General features: G+C 43.8%; 1 protein-coding gene across 1 annotated transcript in view; it reads left to right on the top strand.

Annotated features, from left to right (window-relative positions):
- The window catches only part of LOC103082753 (probable asparagine--tRNA ligase, mitochondrial), a 39655-nt gene extending 20433 nt beyond the window's left edge, over positions 1–19222 (top strand). The window contains exon 2 of the mRNA XM_007454427.1: positions 18011–19222. Coding sequence (XP_007454489.1) covers positions 18011–19222 — 1212 coding nt within the window. The remainder of the gene's footprint in view (positions 1–18010) is intronic.
- Positions 19223–23079: the final 3857 nt, after the last annotated feature.

Genomic DNA, 23079 nt, shown 5'->3' with positions numbered 1-23079 from the left:
TGGTACCACCAGCAAAGCACTTGTGTTCCAGAGAAATGAGTGTCTGTCTGTCCCCTGCCATCTGACCCCTGGTTGTCCCTCCAACCACACCTCCTTCACTGTCCCCTTGTTTTATCTGCTCCAGCCACACTGGCCTCCCATCCATTTCTCAACCAAGCACATTCCCACCTCAGAGCTGTGTACTTTCTGGAAACTGTCTTCCCCCAGAGCCACATGGCCTCACTTCCATCAGGTCTCTTCTCAAAGGTCACCTCCTCAGAGAGGCTGCCCCAAGCATCCTACCAAAGTAGCAACCCTGACCATTATTCTCCAGCCCCAGTTTCCTTCATAGCACTGACCCCTACCTGTCTGACATTACCTACTTCTTTGTCTGTGTGATTACTGTCACCTCCAGTAAAATGTAAGCTCCTTGAGGACAGGAATTTCATCTATGCTCTCTTAGAACAGCACCTGACACATAATAACCACTTAATAAATATCTGTTAAGGAAGAAAGGAAGGAAGGAAGGAAGGAAGGAAGGAAGGAAGGAAGGAAGGAAGGAAGGACTTCCCTGAAGGACCGTGAGAGCCTCAAAGCCAGGAATGTGTCTTAAACACTCTTTAACCTCCAGCATCTAGTAACGGTCGGCCTATGACAAATCATGAGCTTGCTTCTTGATTTCTGATGCAAATCGGAGGTACGTGGTGCAGCAAAGCAGCTGGCCTTTCCCGAACGTCTGCCCTGTGACAGGTCTCTGCTATGTGCCTTGGGTATAATGCTCTGTTTCATCCTCACAACTTCCTAAGGTAGTTGGTATGGCCCCACCTAAGGGGGAAGGAGACTCAGTGCCAGAGCACAAATGGGACTTACCCAGAGTCACAGCTAGCGAAGGGCAGAGTTGGGATTCGAACCCAGTTCTCACACCAGCACGTCTATTCCTTCCTCCACCTTGCCTCTCCTGAGACACCAGCTACCTTCAAACAAATGGATATTTGACTCATATACAGTCTTGTAATTCATGAAGTAAATCAAAGTAGAAAATTTAGAAAACTTTTTTCTAAGTAAGTTATTTTTTTTCCTTTGATTTTTAAATGTATTTTTCCCATAGGTCAGTGATATTTTCAGCTTTCCTTTCAAGAGGAAATAGAATGGAAGTGATGATGATAGTAAACACGACAGTCCTTGAAACCGATTGTGAATATAAAGTGCTGTATAAAGCACAACGATGGTGAGGCTAAAGTCATTGTCATTGCTTTCAAATCAGCCACATCTTTCTCAGAAAAATTAACTTGCCTGTGCAGCTCTTTCAAACTTAACCTAAATTTATTGCTTAAAAACACCAAGGGATTTTCAGATACATTCCATTCCCCAGGTCTCAGTGAAAGACTTCCTCTTCTTATAGGTGGCTGTTCAGGATGTGCCCTTCTGGGGTGTAAGCAAGAATGCAACTCCAGACAGAGCTCTTGTTCAAACTCTGTTCAGGGAGGACTGTTTGCAGACTGGGGGTATTTTGCAAGAGGAGTGGAGCTTGGACTGATTTTTATAAAGTTAATGATTTTTAAATATCTTGCGTTTTCCTAAGTCTGTAGTCAGCACCATTGCCAGATGATGCCGTTATCCTGGTGGTTGCGGTCCACGGGGTCAGAGTCAACTAAGGACACGTCAGGAGCCAACCAAGCTTGAGGGCAGACATCTAGAGGCAGTTGCTTGCGCTGCTTGGACTCAATAAAGACTTTGCAGTGTGGTGGTCCTGTCAATTAAAAGGAAACAACACGAAATGAAACAAACACTTGCCCGCACTTTTTAAGAGCTAACTTTTCTTGGCTTTAAATAGAACCTGTGTGCTGTTGACTTGTCAGTTACATTGCCAGCCCGACCCCCTCACATGGACTCTGAATCCATATGTCAGCTGCTACTCAGTATCTCCATTTGGATGTCTAATAGGCATCTCAGAGATAACACATCCCAAACTGAGCGCTTAACTGGCCCTTCACCTCACCCACCAAAACCAGCTTCTACTGCTGTCTGCCCCATCTCAGTAGTGGCAACTCTACCCTTCCAATGGCTCAAAACAGAAATCTTGGAGTCATCCTTGACTCCTCCCTTCTCTCACACCATACATCTGGTCTACCAGAGATCCTGTTGGCTTTACCTTTGAAATATATCCAGAATCTGGCCCCTTCTCCCCACTTTCACTCTGCTACCCTGGTCCTACCTACCATCATAGCTCACTTGAACTCCAACACTTGTCTCCTAACTGATGCCCTTGTTTCTGTCCCTTGTGCCTCACACTCCAACATAGTCCCCAAAGTGATTTTTTAAACAAAAGTCCGATCATGTTGTACTACTCAGAACTCTCCAGTGGTCCCCATATCACTCAGAAGGTAAGTCAACTTCCTTAATATGACCTCTAAGGCCTGTATTACTTTCCTAGATCTTCCATAACAAATTACCGCGAATTGGTGGCTTAAAAACAACAGAAATTTATTCTCTCACGGTTCTGAAGGCCAGATGTCGAAGTCAAGGTATCATCAGGGCTGCACTCCCTCTGGAAGCTCTAGGGGATAATGCATTCCTTGCCTCTTCCAGCTTCCAGTGGCTGCCAGCATTCCTTGGCTTGGCTTGTGACTCATCCCCTCGTTGCTATGTCTTTCCATCACCTTCTCTGTGTGTCTGTCTTATAAGGATACGTGAGATTGCGTTCAGAGCCCACCTGGATAATCCAAGATAAACTTCACCTCTCAAGATGCTTAATCATATTTTTGTCATATAAAGTAACAGGGAATATTCACAGGTTCCAGGGATTAAGACATAGACATATATTTTGGGGGGGGTCATCGTTCAATCACCATAGGGCCCTGCATGACTGGCCCTTGTCTCCTCTCTGGACTCATCTCTTGTTCTCTTTCTCTTGTTTGATCCTCTCTATACTCACTGGCCTCCTTGCTGTGCCTTATGTAGACCAAGGTAATTTCTGCCACAGTGCCTTTGCATTTGCTGTTTCCTCTGCTAGAATGCTGTTTCTTCCACTTCAGGTTTTAACTCAAAAGTTACCTTCTTAGTGAGGTCTTCCCCGGTCACCCTATCTAAAATTTAAATACCCCCTAGCATTTCAATTAACCCTTCCCTGCTTTATTTTTTCTCCTCAGCACTTATATTGTAGACTTTGCCATTTTATCTAACTTATTATCAATTTTACATAATTGTTTATTGTCTGTCTTCCCTCACCAGAATGAAAACTACCTGAGGACACGGGTTTTCTTCTAATTCACTATGTCCCCAGCACTTAGAACAGTGTGTGGCACATTGTCTTTCAGTAAATATTTGTTGAAGGAATAAGATATCAAGCACTGGGCTTCCCTGGTGGCGCAGTGGTTGAGAGTCCACCTGCCGATGCAGGGGACACGGGTTCGTGCCCCCATCTGGAAGATCCCACATGCTGCGGAGCAGCTGGGCCCGTGAGCCATGGCCGCTGAGCCTGCGTGTCTGGAGACTGTGCTCCACAACGGGAGAGGCCACAACAGTGAGAGGCCCGTGTACCTCAAAAAAAAAAAAAGAAATATCAAGCACTTAACTACTTGCTAAGGGTCTTATATGCATTACCTCATTTTAATTCTCACAATACAAGATGCAAACTGTTATTCCCATTTTGCAGAGGGGGAAACTGAGGCTTCCAAGTTTAGTAAGTCACTCAAGATCACACAGCCAGAAAGAAGCCCTGCCTGGGTTCAAACCTACCCTGTCTGACCCCAAGGCCTGTATGCACAGTGACTACAAATACCACTGTACTAGTTTGCTAGGGCTGCCATAACAAAGCACCACAGACTATGTGGCTTAAACAACAGCAATTTATTCTCTCACAGTTCTGGAGACTGGAAGTCTGAAATCAAGATATGGTCAGTGTTGGTTTCTTCTGAGGCCACTCTCCTTGGCTTGTAGATGGCTGTCCCCTCGCTGTGTCTTCACATGACCTTCCTGCCGTGTGTGTCTGTGTCCTAACTTCCTTTTCTTATAAGGACACTCAGTCATATTGGATTAGGGTCCTCCCATAGGACCTCATTTTATCTTAATTACCTCTTTAGAGGCCCTATCTCCAAATACAGTCACATTCTGAGGCACTGGGGTTGAGGACTGCAACATGTGAATTTGGGGGCACACAATTCAGCCCATAACACCACCGATCCATCAGACAGCTGACAAAAGAAAGGGTTCCCCTCTTCTTAAATGCTTGATCCATACTTCACTCCTCTCTGACATCTTTTTTTTTTTTTTGCAGTACGCGGGCCTCTCACTGTTGTGGCCTCGCCTGTTAAGGAGCACAGGCTCTGCACGCGCAGGCTCAGCGGCCATGGGTCACAGGCCCAGCCACTCCTCGGCATGTGGGATCTTCCAGACCAGGGCACGAACCCGTGTCCCCTGCATTGGCAGGCGGACTCTCAACCACTGCGCCAGCAGAGAAGCCCTCTCTGACGTCTTTAATCTGCCTATCTTTAGTGGCTACTTCTCTTCTGCCCACAAAAACATATAAACCCATTCAATTTTTTTTTTTTTTTTTAATTCTGAGGTTTTCCAACCCCTTCAAGTTCGTATCCACTCGCCACTTCACTGCCAAACTTTAAAAAAGTCTCTCCTGGTCTTTTTTTCATCACTTCCAATCATTCTCCTCCCAACACCTGCTGGAATTGATTTTGCAAAAGTCACAAAGCCCAGGCTGGTGGCTTCTTTCACCTTCCTCACCCCTTCACCCACCATCGCCCAGTGCCCAGCCCGCCGCCTGCTCTCACCTCACGCCATGTGTTCATCTCTGACAAGATGATGCTCCTCGGCTGGCAAAAGGGAAAAGCCACTCAGAGGGTATATCAGATTGGGAGTCCTCATAAGAGTTTTTGAATGAGACTGTGTGGCGGCTTCCCTGGTGGCGCAGTGGTTGAGAGTCCGCCTGCCGATGCAGGGGACACGGGTTCGTGCCCCGGTCCGGGAAGATCCCACGTGCCGCGGAGCGGCTGGGCCCGTGAACCATGGCCGCTGAGCCTGCGCGTCCGGAGCCTGTGCTCCGCAACGGGAGAGGCCACAGCAGTGAGAGGCCCGCGTACCGCCAAAAAAAAAAAATAAAAGAGAGAGACTGTAAATTCAGAGAGGGCAGTTGACTAGGAGAGAGGTAAGTCCACCCAGCCAATCCCCACAGATCTGGAAAAAGACGAACCAATGTACCTACCTTATGAAAAGAAGTTCAAGCCAATTGATTCCACTGTGAAAGGAAACAATCCCTCATATCATCTGTAACATAATATAGACTATTTCAGCAAAGGCAGTGATACAGATGTAACCAAGCACTCTGGGAATACCCTGTCAGAAATATACTTAGCCTTTGGAAGACCCTATTAGGTATCTACACTCTAGAAAGAGTTTTACGTGCACATTAGCAGAAACAGCTGCACCAGGAGTTTCAATGCTACAATCAGGTTTGTAAACAAGCATTACGAATGTTATAGAATATCTTACTATGGACACGAGTGGTGCTGAAGATGTGGGAATCGGCTTGAAATGCTGTACACGCACCTTGCGTGAGGGGGATGTCAAATCTGGTGGATCCGGCAGCTGAATGCCTTTGGGGGGCCTGTCTCAATCACCCCCTATTCACCCCACTGGTTATGGAGATGACCAAACAGGTGACACTCCACACTGGACAGGTAAGATGGACAGCAATGTATTAGTCACATATGCTCACAGCGTGGGAGGAGGACCCAGAATGCCACACGGGGCCACACGGGCATCGCACTCAGGAACAGAGTGAACAGCCAGGGACAGTGGGAGGCAGGCTTTGTAGCACCAAGAGGGGGAAGTGGCCCCTGGCTCTCTCGGGAGGAGGTGGTTGGCCTCTTGGAATAATCTTGTGGGCCGGCAGGGAGCTGAAGCCTGCTACTCAGGGATAAGCAGCCACCGTGCTGGTCCCTGTGACAAGGAGGTTTGTTTGGCTTGGGGATCTTATCCACTGGAGCAGAGCAGGAAGGGGAACTTGCAGTTAGGCCATTCAAGGCCCTCTTGATTTTACAATAGGCCAAGGCAGCACAAAATATGGACCCTTGATTTTAGACCACATGGCTCCCTAGGCCTTGGGCTCCACTTGGTCCTGTGTGTTCCTTTTTCAAGAAGGATTCATCCTATTAGCCTAGAAGCTGATTCCCCCACCATTGTCACATCTGCCTCAAGAGAACATTACATGCCAAGTATTGCTGGAAATCTAGGACGCCACCAAACGTAAAAGAAAATGTTGAACGTGTGACTTTTTCTGCACCTGCTAACAAACGTGTGTGGCATCCTCTGAGACTTGCTTTTTCCATTGTAACATACCTCCTGATGGAGATATTTTGTAGGAGAGACACTTCTCATGTACCTCTAGTCCTCAGACTTCTATCCAAATTAGTCTAGCGATTGTGAAAGGCCAACCACAGCCCTAGTGGTCTGGAAGGTTTAGAAATGCCCAGGGGGCTGACCCTAGGGAAACATAAGCGATCCCCCAAATCTGTTCTCGGCACCATTCTCACCTCACTCACGCTCACTCACCAATGTATCTGCTCCCAGGGCTCCAACTGTAATGTCTCTGTGGATTTTCTCAGGATCATTAGATCCCGGTCTTCTCTGGAGCATCAGATTTACTTTCCCACCTGTGTGGTAAACATTTCCATGTGACATCATTAATTCAACTATTTATCAGACATTTATTGGGTAATAAGTGTTCTAGATACAAACATACATGAGACATCTTGCTGTCTCCATGGAGTCTATATTTGGGTGGAGGATGTCATCCAGGCACATAAACTCAACGCGTCCAATATATTATTACCATCCTCTGTCCCCAAATCGATTCCTTCTTTTCCAACTAAAGACACCGCCATCCCACCACCTGCTAAAACTTACAACTCCAAAGTCATACCTGTTTTCTATCTCTCTTCATATTCCTCACAATTCCCTGGGGGGCAACAGCATAGCAATAAAATCGCAATAAAAAAAATAAAGAATTTTTATTCACCTCCATCTCCAAACTTACCACCCTAATATTTTATTAAGTTATCACTCTTAGGGTCCCTTTTTAACATAGATTATTGTCTACAAAGAGCTGTACTTTGTGCTTCATGACTATTTGCCTTATATCTTTGAAACGTCTTTTAATCAAGGTTCTCATTATTTTTAAGGTGAAATTTCAAAAACTTCAAAAAGTCTGAAAACTCTGTTGTCTAAAAGACCAAAACAAGCCAACAGATAGGGTCTGGTTTTTTAAGGCCAGATCTGAAGTAGGGAAAGAAACATCTTTGCTGCTTAGAAAGATGCTGATAATGCTATTCAGAAAGGGACCCTAAGGACTCCAGTTTTAAACAAACTCTAATAACAAAACACTGTCAGCCAAAAGAGAAAGCTGATCTCCTGACATAAAAGGTGCCAGCAATACCACCTTCCTCCCCTCGGTGAGGCTGCTGACGCCAGATGACGCATCTCCCACCCGCTTTGTGGGAGAGCCAATCAGTTCCCTTTGAATGAAATCTTTATTCAACGGTTTAAACACTCCTGAGGGAAGGGAGGGAGAGGACAAGAGAAGGATTTCAGAAACAAATGGAGCCCCAATCGCCAAGTTTCTGTTCTTGTTACTGTTCAGGTTTTGGCCTGTGAAGATGGTCTCAATTCCATGTTTTTCGTTAAGCTGGCTTGTTTGGCAAAATCCAATGATAAATACAAAACTCTGAGGTCAGTCTCACCTTACTCGGAAAGCTGGAGCTGGGAAGGTCAGCTTTTTGTGGTTGGGGAAACTTTGGAAGCCACTGATCTGCTGTTGACAACGGCAGGCAAAGATATGGGCCAGATAATTTTTTCTTTACAAATGTGCGAATCTAGGACTTTTCTTTCCTTAAAAACCCAACATACAAGCAAACCTCTGTTGATAGTTTGGTACCAGTGGCTAGGCGGGGGAGGGGAAGGCAGGATGGATGTGCAGGTAGAATGAACACGTAGAATCCATAGATAGGTCAAGGTCTGTTCTTTAGTTAATAAACACCCAAACTGACCCCTGCCTCTTCTCCCTGTTTTTTCCATCCTCAGCTACTCACAGGCAGTCACACCCATAGAAGGGCAAGAAATTAAGGATAAATGGGAGGGGGCAGGGGCCTAGATATCCACAGACCAGCTGGTCAATCTGGGAGACTTGGTATCAACTTCTCGGGACACAGATCTGCTTTCCTGGCATTGCTCCCCGGTCATGGGCCCCTGCAGCTGCTTTACTCCAGGTCAGTAAAATAAGCCCTTTTTCTCTTCCCACTATTGTCACCTCCCCTCACATAAAAACAAAAGAATCTAAACTTGGAGAAGAATCTGTTTCAGTGCTGGAAATGGAAAAGCCAAGGTAAGTAGTTTTGTGTCAACACCTGTGAAATCATAATAGGCACCATGTATCAAGTGCTTACTAAGTGCCAAGCACTGTCCTTCACGTTGACCTACTTATCACACAATCTTCTGAGATGAGTAATATTATCATCATTCCACGTTTTATAGATGGGGAGACAGAGGCACAGAGAGCCTTAGCAACTGGTCTCAGGTCACAAAGCTGGAACTTGAACGCAGGCAGTCTAACTTCAGAGCCCATGCTCTTTCAGCACCCCACACAGGCCTGGCCTGCCCCCTGAGTAAAGGTATGTGACCAGTGGCCAAGTGTCCTGGACAACACTCCCCCAGGCACTCTCCCACACACTCACTTATTTCCATGAATAAAGGGCAGCAAATCAGGGTTGCCCGGAAGGGCAAAGAGAAGCACACAAGGAGAGGACAGCAGCAGCCCTGATTCCTCGGACCGGACAAGAATACAGGCATCACTGTGGTGAGCCAGGCGCAGGGCCCCTGCATGCCAGGACGCCAACCAAGCACTCAGAGAGGGCTGAGAGGTGCCTCACCACTGCCATTGTTGGCGATGGTTGCTCACCCTGGTGGGAGAGAAGGCAAAGCCAGCAAAGTGCCCTCAAACGCGAATGAGATTGATGTGCCAATACTGGCGTTTTATGTGTATATGAGATAGATGTATGTTTGTATGTCATCCAGTGACCCACCAAAGATATGTAGCTTGGATTCAGTTTGTGAACTAGAAAATAAACAGCCTGCTGCTCATAATACAACCTAAAGGTCTCTTGGTTGTGGTCGTAGTCAGCTCGGGCTGCTATAATAGTATACACAGACATAGAGAGGCTTGGACAATAAACATTTATTTCTCACAGACAGGATGTCCAGGATCAAGGTACCAGAAGGACAGTGTCTGGTGAGAAATCACTTCCTGGTTTGTAGATAGCTATTTTCTTGTATCTTCACATGGCAGAGAGCTGAAAAAGAGGAAGTAAGCTCTCTAGTATCTTTTCTTATAAAGGAACTAATCCCATCAAGATGGCTCCACCCTCATGACTTAATTACCTTCCAAAGGCTTCATCTCCATATACCATCACATGGGGGAATTAGTGTTTCAACATATGGATTTCGGGGGGACACAAACATTTGGTCCATAGCAGATGCCATCCTATAAGTCTTCATCGGCACCATTAAAAATTATACACACACACACACACACACGCACACACAGAGAAAATGCACAGGCCTGAACCGAGCTCAGAGAGAGCTCAGCCTCACAGATGAGCACATGTACCCAGCCCTCATGCAGCCAGAAAGTTTAATTAATTGACCCATTGTAGTCACTGTGCCACTATACTGTCTCCCCCAATATTCCACTACCTAGAATATGGAAGTAATCAGCTAGAATTGTTGAATTCAGTTACTCAGATTTTCCCAGATTTCTCCATGTAATCAAGGTCCATCTGTACCTTCTTCCCGAAACTTCCAGTGTATCCAAACCTCACACAGTGTCTCTAGATTCTGACTCACAGCAGAGGTGGCTACAATTTGTAGTTATCTCCAGTATTTTCATTACAGAAAGGAAGTAAAGCTTCCAGAGTAAAGATAATTCTGGGTCAAGATGAGTTTAAAGATTTTCCAAACTATCAGAGAGAAACCTAAAAATACTATATCTCTATTTTTGTTGAACTCAGTCACAAACCCTACATTTAAAAAGCAAATTTGTTTGTCTAGTGAAAGACTCTCTTCAAATATTTAAACAGTTGCTTTCATCAATCTCTCTACTCTCAAACCCCTATCTTAAATCTCTGGACCAAAGTCCGTAGACCCTTTTCTCCTAGGAATGATGAAGCTATGGAATTAAGGTTATAAATTCAGTCAAGCCCCAGGACCAAGTTCCAAGTTGAAGTGTTAAGGTCTAATGTTGATATTTTGCTTTCTAAGTCAACCAAGTCATAATTTGAAACAGTTGTTCATCGGCAAATCGATTTTCTTACTTTTTCCTGATCTTCAGATAACAGTCTCAACAATTAAAAGATTAAAATGTGGGTCAGTGAGCTAAGCTATGTTTTAAGGTCTTGATACTCGAGTTAGTTAACCAACAAAATCTTATATCAAAATTTCAATGCAGGTTGGAATGAAAAGCAACTGGGGGACAAAAACGATGAACCATTGCCCAAAAATGTCTGTTCCTTCTTTTGGCCCACCCATTTGTGCCGTAAATATATGAGTAAAATAAAGACATAAGGTACTCTCTCTAACCCCGGAGAAAAGTTCCAGCCAATGGGTTAGCATGTTCTTCGTCTTCTCAATCAATTTCCAGTAGAAAGCTCTCCCTCTGAGAAAAGGCATCTGATTGTGTTGCTTTTATGCCAAGTTCTGCTCACCAAGTTAAGTAACTGAGTCTTGCAATTTTCCAGTTAAGGGTATTAAGATTTGACCCTTGCTTTGGAGGGCAATTAGGACTCAGTCTTTCTGCTGTCGGCAAATTTCCAAGGAAGGACTACAAAATAACTTTTTCCTAGTTGGGTATTGAACATCACTGAAATGGTGGCAAAGGAGCAATGGCTTATATGCTGAGAGCTCTGCCAGCAAGTACGATCCAAAATACTTTATAGATGATAACAGTGACACAAGACATATTAAAGGGTGAGAGAGTTCCAAGATTTAAGTTAGAATAGTGCTTTCTGGTGAGATGCATGCTACTAAGAAGTAAAAGAGAGGTGAAGAAATGAAGCTAAGTACCGGAGAATCATCAAATATCTTAATTATGAAGAAATGAAGAGAGAGAGGCATTACTGCTGAGGGAGGTTTGAAGTTTGCTTTTTCATATGGGAAATACATACATATTTAAAATTGATGAACCTTAAGCAGGGGTGCCCCGAAGATTCTGAGGATTTTTTTTTTTTTCATATTGAATCAGAATCTCTGGGGTGGGGGGTAGATGTGTATTGTGGAAAAAGCACCTCAGGTGGTTCTAACACACACATCCCTGGTTAAGAAAATTTGTGCTGCATACACATTTTTCTTCCTTATTTTCTCCTAAACCACAGCTTAATTTTTCCAATGCCATTAAGTTAAAAAGAAAATGTTCAGATTATAAAAACAATTCACTGAAAATTTGGACCGTTTGAAAAAGTGCACATAAAAAGACTAAAATTTTCTCTAAACCCATTAGCCGGAGATATCCCTTTTAGTCCAGGGTATCTAAATCTAGAACCCTAGGATGGATTTCAGAGGGTCCATGGCCTAAACCTCTGAAAATTTATGGAAAATTACTGTGCCCTTTTTTCCCCTAAGCATATACATGGCTTTTAAAATGTTGGTAGCATATTATATATTTTGTTTAGAAATTGCCATTTTTAGTTAACAAGACATATTCTTAATATGCCATAGCCTTAAGAACGCTTTGAGAATATCACTTGTAAAGAAAGAATAAAATTCCAACAGCCATCCCCCACATTGTTGGACAGTGATATTACCCATACTTGCTACTATAAACAATGCTGGAATTAACAGCCATATACATAAATCTCTACATTTTTGTCTATTTCCTTTTCCCCTCAATCTGAGATGTATCTGAGATGACCCAGAATCACTACGTCAAACAGTATGTCCTTTGAAAGACTCTTGGCATCTCTTGATTTTGGGAAAGATTTTGTCAATCTGCACCTCCACCAGGAGTGTATTAAAGTGTGAGTGACTCTAGTTTTTTACTGGTATGCTTTTAGAACAGACTGTGCATCTTTGATTTCTTTTCAAGTCTTTTATTAGTAAAGTTCTTTTGGAAAATGGCAGCCTGGGGCTTCCCGGGTGGCGCAGTGGTGAAGAATCCTCCTGCCAATGCAGGGGACACGGGTTCAATCCCTGGTCTGGGAGGATCCCCTTATGTCACGGAGCAACTAAGTCCCTGCACTACAGCTACTGAGCCTGCAAGCCACAACTATTGAGCCTGCATGCCACAACTACTGAAGCCCACGTGCCTAGAGCCCGTGCACTGCAACGAGAGAAGCCACCACGGTGAGAAGCCCACACACCTCAATGAAGAGTAGCTCCTGCTCACAGCACCCAGAGAAAGCCCGCGTGCAGCACCGAAGCCCAAAAATGCAGCTAAAAATAAATAAATAAAATAAATTTTTTTTTAAAGTGGCAGCCTGACAAAGGGTCCAAGTGTCCCTAAGTGAGCTACCTGAATAAGATGGACAGAAGAACTCACCTGAGTTATGCTTACAACTTCCTCAGGCCTCCAGCCCAGGCCTCTCTTCCTCCAGGATGACGCCCCCAGCAGTGTTTCAGACATTACATGAAATTTCTAAAAATCTTATATGTTCCGGTATAATGTTATAAGTCATAATTCTAGTTATTACTTTAAAATGTATATCTCAGAAATAACTAAAAAAAAGGAATCTTTTTTTTTTTGTGTGTGTGTGTGTGTGGTACGCGGGCCTCTCACTGTTGTGGCCTCTCCCATTGCGGAGCACAGGGTCCGGACGCGCAGGCTCAGCGGCCATGGCTCATGGGTCCAGCCGCTCCGCGGCATGTGGAATCCTCCCGGACCGGGGCACGAACCCGTGTCCCCTGCATCGGCAGGCGGACTCCCAACCACTGCGCCACCAGGGAAGCCCAAAAAAAGGAATCTTGAGATGGGCAGATTATCCTGGATTATCTGTGGGCCCAATGTAATCACAGGGGTTCTTACAAGAGAAGGCGGGGGTCAATGATAGGAGAAGGCTGTGAGCTGGTAGCAGCAGAGATTGGACTGATGTGGCCATGAACCAGGCAATGCTGGCAGCCTCGAAAAGCTGCAAGATTAAAGGAACAGATTCTCCCCCAGACCTCCAGAAGGAACCAGCCCTGATGACACCTTGATTTTAGCTCTCTGAGACTTATGGGCTTCTGACCTCCAGAATGATAAGATGATAAATTTGGGTTAAGCTAGGTTTGCCATGATTTGTTACAGCAGCAATAGGAAACTCATACACCTTCTATTGATTTCATGATAGTCTCCCAATACAAATGTCTGCTTAATTTAGCCACACTCCTCTCCAGTTGCTTATCACCCCCCTCCAGCCCTCAGCACCGTGTTTGGTCCACCTTCTGTGCTCCCACATCATCCCCTGCTTTCCCTGAAGAAGCCCGGCTCACCCTGAGTTGTGACTCTCTACCTGCTGGGCTACCTCCGCCTCTAGACTGCAAACTCAACAAGCACAAGGGTTGAGTGTGCTCTATCTTTGGAGCCCAGCAGCTAGCACAACCTATGAATAAACGTTAGTGAAATGAACAGATCAGAACTTTTTTTTTACACAAAGGTGTCAGAAAGGTGAAAACGCCTTGAGAAGTTAAAAAAAAAAAAAAAGATTTGAATCAATGGAGAAACATTTTGTATTAGGCTCCTTTTGTATAGACAGTGGAAATTATAAAAAATGGTATACTTATCTAAAAGGGAAATTCTGTTCTGATTTATGACAGGATTTTTAAAAACTGACTTTCATGTGAACATGAAATACTAAACATACAATATTTTAGCTAAATCACTTGGATAGGACTGAAAGCAGAGCGAATGTAATCGATTTATGATATTATTAAAACCTAAGGGGAAATGAAATGTCCGTTTCAGTAACGCTGGGCGTGTCCATGTTTCTCACACTTCAGTATTATTGTAGGACACTTCAGCGGCTGTTTGCAATATCTTGATGGTCTGCTAAACCTGGCTTTATCCGGCCTGGTGTGGAACACACATTTGAGACACTTGGGCTTAAGAGATCTCTCTCCCTTGCATGATACGGAGTTTTAAAGGATTTTTTCCCCTCCCCACCACAGTGCTCCCTGTCTAAATTTTTTAAGCCTTTGGACTCTATCCTACAAAAATTCAAAAGCACAAGTGCACGAGGATTTTCACTGCAGCTCTATTTGTAATAGCATTCCATTGGAAGCAACCCAAGTGTCAATCAACTGGAAAGTGGTTGAATAAATTATGGGATATACATAATCTGGAGGGCTATGCTTTCCTTAAAAAGAATGAGGTAGTTTTATACATAGTACTTTTGCTTCAAAATCATAGTTCACTGCTCTGCTCAAAACCCTTCAGGCCTTCCAGTTTCATTTACATAAAATTCAAACTTATTCCCCAGGATAAAATGCCCTCCATGGGGGGCTGTGCCTGCCTTTCTGATCTTGGAGTTTGCATTCTCTCTCCTCCATTTGGATTCAGCGGGATGGCCTTCTCCATCAGTGTCCCCTCGTTGCTCCCCACTCACGCTCGCTGCCACCACAAATCCTTTGCACTTGATGTTTTCTCAGCTGGGAATGTTCTTCCCTTGACCAATGTTTTTCAGCCTTAGTCACACAGTAAAACCATCTGCATTCCAGGCCGCATCCCAAACTAATCAATTCAGAATCTCCAGAGTGGTACCCAGGCATCAATTCAGAATCTCCAGAGTGGTACCCAGGCACCAAAATGGTTTTGGTTTGGGTTGTTTGTTTGTTTTTAAGCTTCCCGGGTGATTCCCTGAACAGCCCAGCTTGAGAACCAGGGTGGCTTCACCTGGTGGTTCCTCTCCAACATTCAGGGCATAGTTCAAATGTCACCTCCTCAGAGAAAGGATGATTACACTACTTTTCAAACCAAAGATAGATAACTGGTAGAGTTGAAAAAGAAAAATATAAGCAAAAGATGAGTACAAAATGAAATTGAATTTGTAAACATAAAGGTGGTAAGTACGAGATGGCATACACTGAAAAGACAACAGAGCAATACAAAGGCAGATGGAATTTAAATTTCAGTTTGCTCACTTGCTAACTGTGATCTTGTAGCAGTTACCCACTCTCTCTGAGCCTATATGAAAAGTGGATAATCATACCCACCTTGAAGAGTTGTTTTTTTTTTTTTTTTTTGCTGTACGTGGGCCTCTCACTGCTGTGGCCTCTCCCGTTGCGGAGCACAGGCTCCGGACGCGCAGGCTCAGCGGCCATGGCTCACGGGCCCAGCCGCTCCGCGGCATGTGGGATCCTCCCAGACCAGGGCACGAACCCGTGTCCCCTGCATCAGCAGGCGGAGTCTCAACCACTGCGCCACCAGGGAAGCCCTGAAGAGTTTTTTAAGGAATAACAAGTCCGCACATGGCACATAATGAACACTAGGTAAATAGTATTAGCTATTGTTAAGTAACAAAATGATTTTTTGAAGCGGCTAATGCTTCAGAATTCCAAGAAAATAGAAAATGTCAAGTGTCTGGGGATCAGAGAGGGCTTCTCCAAGTAAGTAGAATTTAATTTTTGCCTTAAAGTAAGGCTAGAATACGGGCAAGAGGACAGAATGGTGAGGGTTGCGAGTGGCATCCCAGGAGACAGGGAACAGGAGAGACAAAGATCAGAGGTAGAATTTTGCAGTGCGTTTGGGGAAGAGGGAGTTAACCAAGAGGAAAGAGTTTGCCCAGAATGACAGTGCAGCAGTATGTCAGGATGGGCGAACCTTCTGTTTTCTGTCATACAGCATCTTTCCAGCACTGGCATTTCCCTGAATTAAATTGTGTGGGAGAGCAAGTCTCTGATTGGAAGCAGATCCATCAGGCATAGAGGCAGAGAAGTGGGGGTGGTGGGAGACACTGCCTTCGACAGGAACTGGCGTGGCCTCTTGGAGGCTGACTCTGGGCCATGAATTAGCCAGCCTCAAAGAAGCAAGCTTGTAAGGTTTCCCAGGGACAAACCACAAACCAGTTCCGCAGCCCTTGGTGCTCCCATGGGAAACCCCCAACTACCTAGGGTTGAGGGGTGGAGCCCAGCTCTGTCTGTGTGAGTCAAGGTCCTGGGTTGCCTTCAGGTTCCTGCAACCAAGGAACATTCAACGAAGGAACTACTAACAAAGGGCAGGCAGGGTTATGGGTGTGGGAGGGAGAATGCTGCAGGAGTCCTGAGAGGGACTGCCAACCTGTAGCCGGGGTGGGCTGGGGGAATACATACCCTAGTCTCTCTGCTTGTCTGCCCTCTTCTGCAGGTGAATTCTCACTGGCCAAGCCCAAGCCGGAAGCCAGAGGGCAAGGGTGTCCATTGATGCAATCCATACAGGTCAGCCCCTGGGGCTCAGAGCGGGATGGAGGTGTGCAGAGAGTGGATCTGGAATGCCCAGCACAGCAAACAATCTGACAGAATGACAAGCCCACAGAAGGGGCTGATCACCACCCTGCAACCTCAAGGGATCCCCCTTAGTGGGTCCCCTCCTCACCTTCCTACTTCCCACTCCACCCCCTACACGTGTAATTGATCAACCAGCCTTGCCAACTGGACCTCCTAGTATCTCTCAAAAATATACTCTGCTCACACCATATACCTAATTCCATAGGGATTAAAGATTTATGGTTTTCCCTCTTATAGCTAAAAGTACTGGATGAAAACCTCACTGGATATTTATATAACCACGGAGTAAAGGGAGGACTTCTCAAACGTGACCTTAAAGGCAAAATCACAGAGGAGAAGACTGATAGATTGTAATACATAAAAATTGGAAACTTCCATTTGACAAAAACCACCATGAACAAAGTTGAAAAGGCATCAAAAAATAACCAAAACAAAATTCAAACAATGAAATAAGCCCTCTGAACTTCCTCGTAGCGTGATGGCGTTAGCGTTGGCGTGGTGACGTAGGGAAATATTTCTCATTAGGGATGGATTCGTTCAGTCCGATCCCAGAAGGAAGTCTTGTTCCTGCATGTAAATGATGGGTCATCTTTGGAAAGCCTTCAGGTTGTAGCAGATTCAAGCTTTGTCAGTGGAGCCCAGCTCTGTCTGTGTGAGTCAAGGTCCTGGGTTGCCTTCAGGTTCCTGCAACCAAGGAACATTCAACGAAGGAACTACTAACAAAGGGCAGGCAGGGTTATGGGTGTGGGAGGGAGAATGCTGCAGGAGTCCTGAGAGGGACTGCCAACCTGTAGCCGGGGTGGGCTGGGGGAATACATACCCTAGTCTCTCTGCTTGTCTGCCCTCTTCTGCAGGTGAATTCTCACTGGCCAAGCCCAAGCCGGAAGCCAGAGGGCAAGGGTGTCCATTGATGCAATCCATACAGGTCAGCCCCTGGGGCTCAGAGCGGGATGGAGGTGTGCAGAGAGTGGATCTGGAATGCCCAGCACAGCAAACAATCTGACAGAATGACAAGCCCACAGAAGGGGCTGATCACCACCCTGCAACCTCAAGGGATCCCCCTTAGTGGGTCCCCTCCTCACCTTCCTACTTCCCACTCCACCCCCTACACGTGTAATTGATCAACCAGCCTTGCCAACTGGACCTCCTAGTATCTCTCAAAAATATACTCTGCTCACACCATATACCTAATTCCATAGGGATTAAAGATTTATGGTTTTCCCTCTTATAGCTAAAAGTACTGGATGAAAACCTCACTGGATATTTATATAACCACGGAGTAAAGGGAGGACTTCTCAAACGTGACCTTAAAGGCAAAATCACAGAGGAGAAGACTGATAGATTGTAATACATAAAAATTGGAAACTTCCATTTGACAAAAACCACCATGAACAAAGTTGAAAAGGCATCAAAAAATAACCAAAACAAAATTCAAACAATGAAATAAGCCCTCTGAACTTCCTCGTAGCGTGATGGCGTTAGCGTTGGCGTGGTGACGTAGGGAAATATTTCTCATTAGGGATGGATTCGTTCAGTCCGATCCCAGAAGGAAGTCTTGTTCCTGCATGTAAATGATGGGTCATCTTTGGAAAGCCTTCAGGTTGTAGCAGATTCAAGCTTTGTCAGTAGAGAACTGGCGTTTGGGAGTTCTGTGGAAGTTCAAGGGCAGCTGGTAAAAAGTTTGTCCAAAAGGCAAAATGTGGAACTGAAGGCAGAAAAAATTGAAGTTGTTGGAAATTGTGATGCCAAGGCTTTCCCTTTTAAATATAAAGAGAGGCATCCTCTGGAGTATCTGAGACAATATCCTCACCTTAGGTGTAGGACTAATGTTCTGGGTTCTATACTGAGGGTTCGCAGTGAAGCCACAGCTGCTATCCATTCTTTCTTTAAGGACCGTGGCTTTGTGCATATTCATACTCCAGTAATCACATCCAATGACTGTGAGGGGGCTGGAGAACTTTTTCAAGTTAAACCTTCAAGCAAAATAAAGGTATCTGAGGAGAATTTCTTCAATGTTCCTGTTTTCTTAACTGTCTCAGGACAACTTCATCTAGAAGTGATGTCAGGAGCTTTTACTCAAGTGTTTACCTTTGGTCCAACATTCCGAGCAGAGAATTCTCAGAGCCGGAGACACCTGGCAGAGTTTTATATGGTAGAAGCAGAGATTTCTTTTCTTGAGAGCCTTCAAGATCTCATGCAGGTTATGGAGGGCCTCTTCAAGACTACAACAATGACAGTTCTCTCAAATTGTCCTGAAGATGTTGAACTCTGTCACAAATTCATAGCTCCTGGCCAAAAGGACAGATTAGAACAACTTTCTAATTGGGGTGCTGATCTACACACTGAACATGAAAAGTACCTGGTGAGGCACTGTGGCGACGTACCAGTCTTTGTCATTAATTATCCATTAGCACTCAAGCCCTTCTACATGAGGGATAATGAAGACAGCCCTCAGCACACAGTTGCTGCTGTTGATCTTCTAGTTCCTGGAGTTGGAGAACTCTTTGGGGGAAGCCTCAGAGAAGAACGGTACCATTTCTTAGAGCAGCGATTGGCCAGGTCAGGACTGACAGAAGCCTACCAATGGTATCTGGACCTCCGTCGATTTGGATCTGTGCCACATGGAGGTTTTGGGATGGGATTTGAACGCTATCTGCAGTGCATCTTGGGAATTGACAATATCAAAGATGTTATCCCTCTTCCAAGATTTACTCATTCGTGTCTTTTGTAGCTGAAAACTGCTTAAGGAAAACCACCCTGTGCCAGAGGTACTGCACATGAATATACATACAGGAGAATGCATGTTTGAACTGTAGAAATGCAGAAGTTTTCAATATGTAATTGTCATGCCAGAAGATACATGAAAGATACATGTGATCATGATTTTCATTGAAAGTTGAAGGCATTTCATGGAAAGATGAACTCCATCAAGAAGAGGTACTTATAGCAGATAGAATCTCAAAGCTATTGTATCAATTAAGAAAAAAATGAAGAAATTGAACTAGATGATCTCAAAGGTCCTTTCAAACTCTAGGACAGGATGAAATTGTGTATTTTACTTTTTCAAGATTTTTTTTTTTTTTTTGATGTGGACCATTTTTTTTAAAGTCTTTATTGAATTTGTCACAATATTGCTTCAGTTCTATGCTTTGGCCCTTTGACCGCAAGCCATGTGGGATCCCAGCTCCCCGACCAGGGATCGAACCCACACCCCACGCACTGGAAGGCAAAGTCTCAACCACTGGACCGCCAGGAAGTCCCGAAATTGTGTATTTTACTTTGTCTTTAATCAGTAGACCACTGCCCTCTGTGACCTTTGAGAAGCAACTACTAGCTAAAAATAAAATGTTGTTGGATCTTTTAAAAAAAAAAACAAAAAAAACAAAAAAAAACACAATGAAATAAGAAAATATCATTTCAGCAAATTTAAGTAAAAGGAGTACTGTCTAAATATATAAAGGTCTTATTACAAATAGATAAGAACTGACCCAAATTGGGGGGAGAGGGAGGAACTAAGAAGAAAACTAAACAAATAAGGAAAATGCTGTGAAAATAAAAATAGACACATAGGCAAAGGACATGAACAAGACTGATTAAGGAGGAAAAACAACCTGATAACAGCATATGGAAAAATGTTTACTCAGTCCAAGAAATGCAAATTTAAACAAGAAACCCTTTCTCCAACCAAATTCACAAAGATTGTTCTTAATGAGAATACTCAGTGCAGGCAGGGGTGCATTGAAAAGAGCCCTAGTGAATTGCTTAGAGGAGTATAAATTATTACAGTCTTGAAAAGCAAATTGGCAGCTCAGTATTGAGAAACTTTAAAATTAGTCTCCCTTAACCCAACTTGAAAATTCTGGGAATTTTTACTTGCTAGAATCTATTCAAACACTTTCCTGCTCACAAAGTGCAAGCATCTCAATGTGGCATATACCTTCCAAGTTTCACTTCCCCACCTCCCAGCTGACATCTGCCACTCCATCAATGTGAAACTACCCATTTTTCCCTAGGCATATGCCTACACTTCCCTGCCTCCGAGCATTTCCTGTTGATTTCCCTCTGCTTGGCTTGGCTGGCTTTGCTTACTGTTTTGGAATTAGCTAAGTAGTCAGAGGGTCTTCTCTGATCACCTGCCAAGTTGAGTTAGTTTTCCCTTCTCCATGTTTCTATAACACCCAGTGTATACAGGCTTACAGATAATTTACACATTTGTTTACATATATTTACATGTTTATATACCTATTTACATATCACTCTCCACCATCTTGGTTTCTCTCTCTGTATCCCCTGTACTGGTGGTTTTCAACTGGAGGCAATTCTGTCCCCCAGGGGGACATTTAGCCAAAAATGTCTAGCGACATTTTTGACAGTCATAACTGGGGGAAAACCAGGATGCTGCTAAACACCCTACAATGTACAGGAAAGCCGCCAAAACAAAGAACTACCCAGCCCAAATGTCAATAGCGCCAATGTTCAGAAACCCTATCCTTCACCTAGCTTCTGCCTAGCATGAAACATAAAAAGCACACACCAAAAAATATACATATAATGAACAAGCCCAGTTTCTTATTCCGTACAACGGGTGTAATTATATCTATTCCAGAAGGTTGCAGGGAGGATTAAAAGGGACCACATATGGGGCTTCCCTGGTGGCTCAGTGGTTGAGAGTCCACCTGCCGATGCAGGGGACACAGGTTCGTGTCCCGGTCCGGGAAGATCCCACATGCCGCGGAGCGGCTGGGCCCGTGAGCCATGGCCGCTGAGCCTGCACGTCCGGAGCCTGTGCTCCGCAATGGGAGAGGCCACAAGAGTGAGAGGCCCGCGTACCGCAAAAAAAAAAAAAAAGGGACCACATATGAACAGTGCCTGTTACAAAGTTGATACTCCATCAATATTAGTTCATCCTAACAATAATTGAATAAATTAAAAATACAGACCCAGGATGTTTTGGTCCTGAAATAACGACTCATTTCATAAACCACTTCATTTTATAGCTGAGGAGCCCAAGCCTTTAAAGGATGACTTGCCTAAAGTGTTGGCATCAGATCTGAGTTTCTAGTTTAGTGGCAAACCATACTTTAAATGCATGCATAAGAAAGGAATTAAAAGCTGACTCTTGTAAAACAAATAATTATCTTTTTTTGGTTTGCCTTATAAATACAATTTCATATATATGTATAAAAATTTCTTTAAAATAGTTAGAATACTAATAGAATGATGATTCAATTGAATAATGTTACCAGAAGTTTCACAGGGATTTATTTTGAAATTACATTTTTGGCATTTTATGCAAAAATAGGCAAATGTATTAAAATACAAAGTTAAACAAATAATACATTCTTTCAACTGTAGGAGAGATATAGTCCGAATCCAGAATAACAGTTCAAATAGTTTGCCATAATACATAAGCCACTCAAATATTAACAAGCTTTCTGGAATCTATGCTAAAAATTAACAACCTTGTAATGATTCAGTTCTTCCCTGCTCAATTGTTAATACATACAATGAAATTTCTTAGCAAAATATAATTCAGAGGCACCATCCGACCTGAGATCTCAGATTCTAACATGTTATGGCTTTTAATATGAACAACCAGTATAACCAGAATTTAAACAAATTATGGCAAATAAGTTAAAACATATATATTTTAACATCTATAGGCTTTATCAGGTGTTCCTTATACAGTCATCTGGCATGTTTAAAGAGTGAGCAATCATATAAAAGGAAATACGGTCAAAACCAATTGAAGTAATAAAATCCTGAAACTAAATAACATCTCACAATTCATTGCACAGCATATATTAGATTTCATTACATCAGTATATAGCTTAGTAGTAAATCCTCCTGATGGCCATAAACCTCTAAGGTGTTGTCAACTTGAAAAATGAAAGGGAAGGAGTTGGTGGGGGCAGAGAATGGACAAATCTACAGAAGTGCTGGTGCAGTGCACCTCTAAGTAGCAAAGTTGTAGTGTATCACCACCTAGTGGCTGAACTTAGTACCTCATTCTAATAAAGGGAACTTTTTCCTGTTGTATCGTCTCATTCACCCTTTAACTGTATTCATCTCTGTGACTGTGGTTCCTAATATTCACGTCGCTCAAATGGGTAAACCCATTTGCATTTCACCCACCAGGCTGTCAAGGATTTGGTTAAGGTTTTATGCTTACCTAACCTTTAAATTCTATTTTGGTTATTTTCAAAGTCACGCAATGGGGATGCCTATATTACCAAGATACCATCGTTTGTGAATACAGAATTATTATAGCTATAGGAACTTGGGGCTCTGGCCCAGTTTTTATTCTTATTACTGAATCTTTTAGCAAGTCAGAATAGTGCTTACTGTGTGCCAAGAACTGTTCTAAGAGCTTGACATACAATGCAGTTAATTTTCACAACAACCCTTAAAGTAGGTTATCATTAGCCCCATTTTAGGGCTGAGGAAACAGCCACAGAGAGGTTAAACCATATTCCTAAAATTACCCGGTAAATGAATGCATTCAGATCTGGGCCGTCTAACCCAGAATTGGCTCTGACTAATTCTACTATTCTGTCTACAGGATGATGAGCCACCAGCCATGTATGG

The sequence above is a fragment of the Lipotes vexillifer genome, unplaced genomic scaffold (genome assembly GCF_000442215.2).
Source record: "Lipotes vexillifer unplaced genomic scaffold, Lipotes_vexillifer_v1.1 scaffold457, whole genome shotgun sequence".
In the NCBI taxonomy this organism is placed as follows: Eukaryota; Metazoa; Chordata; class Mammalia; order Artiodactyla; family Lipotidae; genus Lipotes; species Lipotes vexillifer.
Note: the sequence above shows the minus strand (reverse complement) of the source record. Positions and strands in the feature narration are given on the sequence as shown.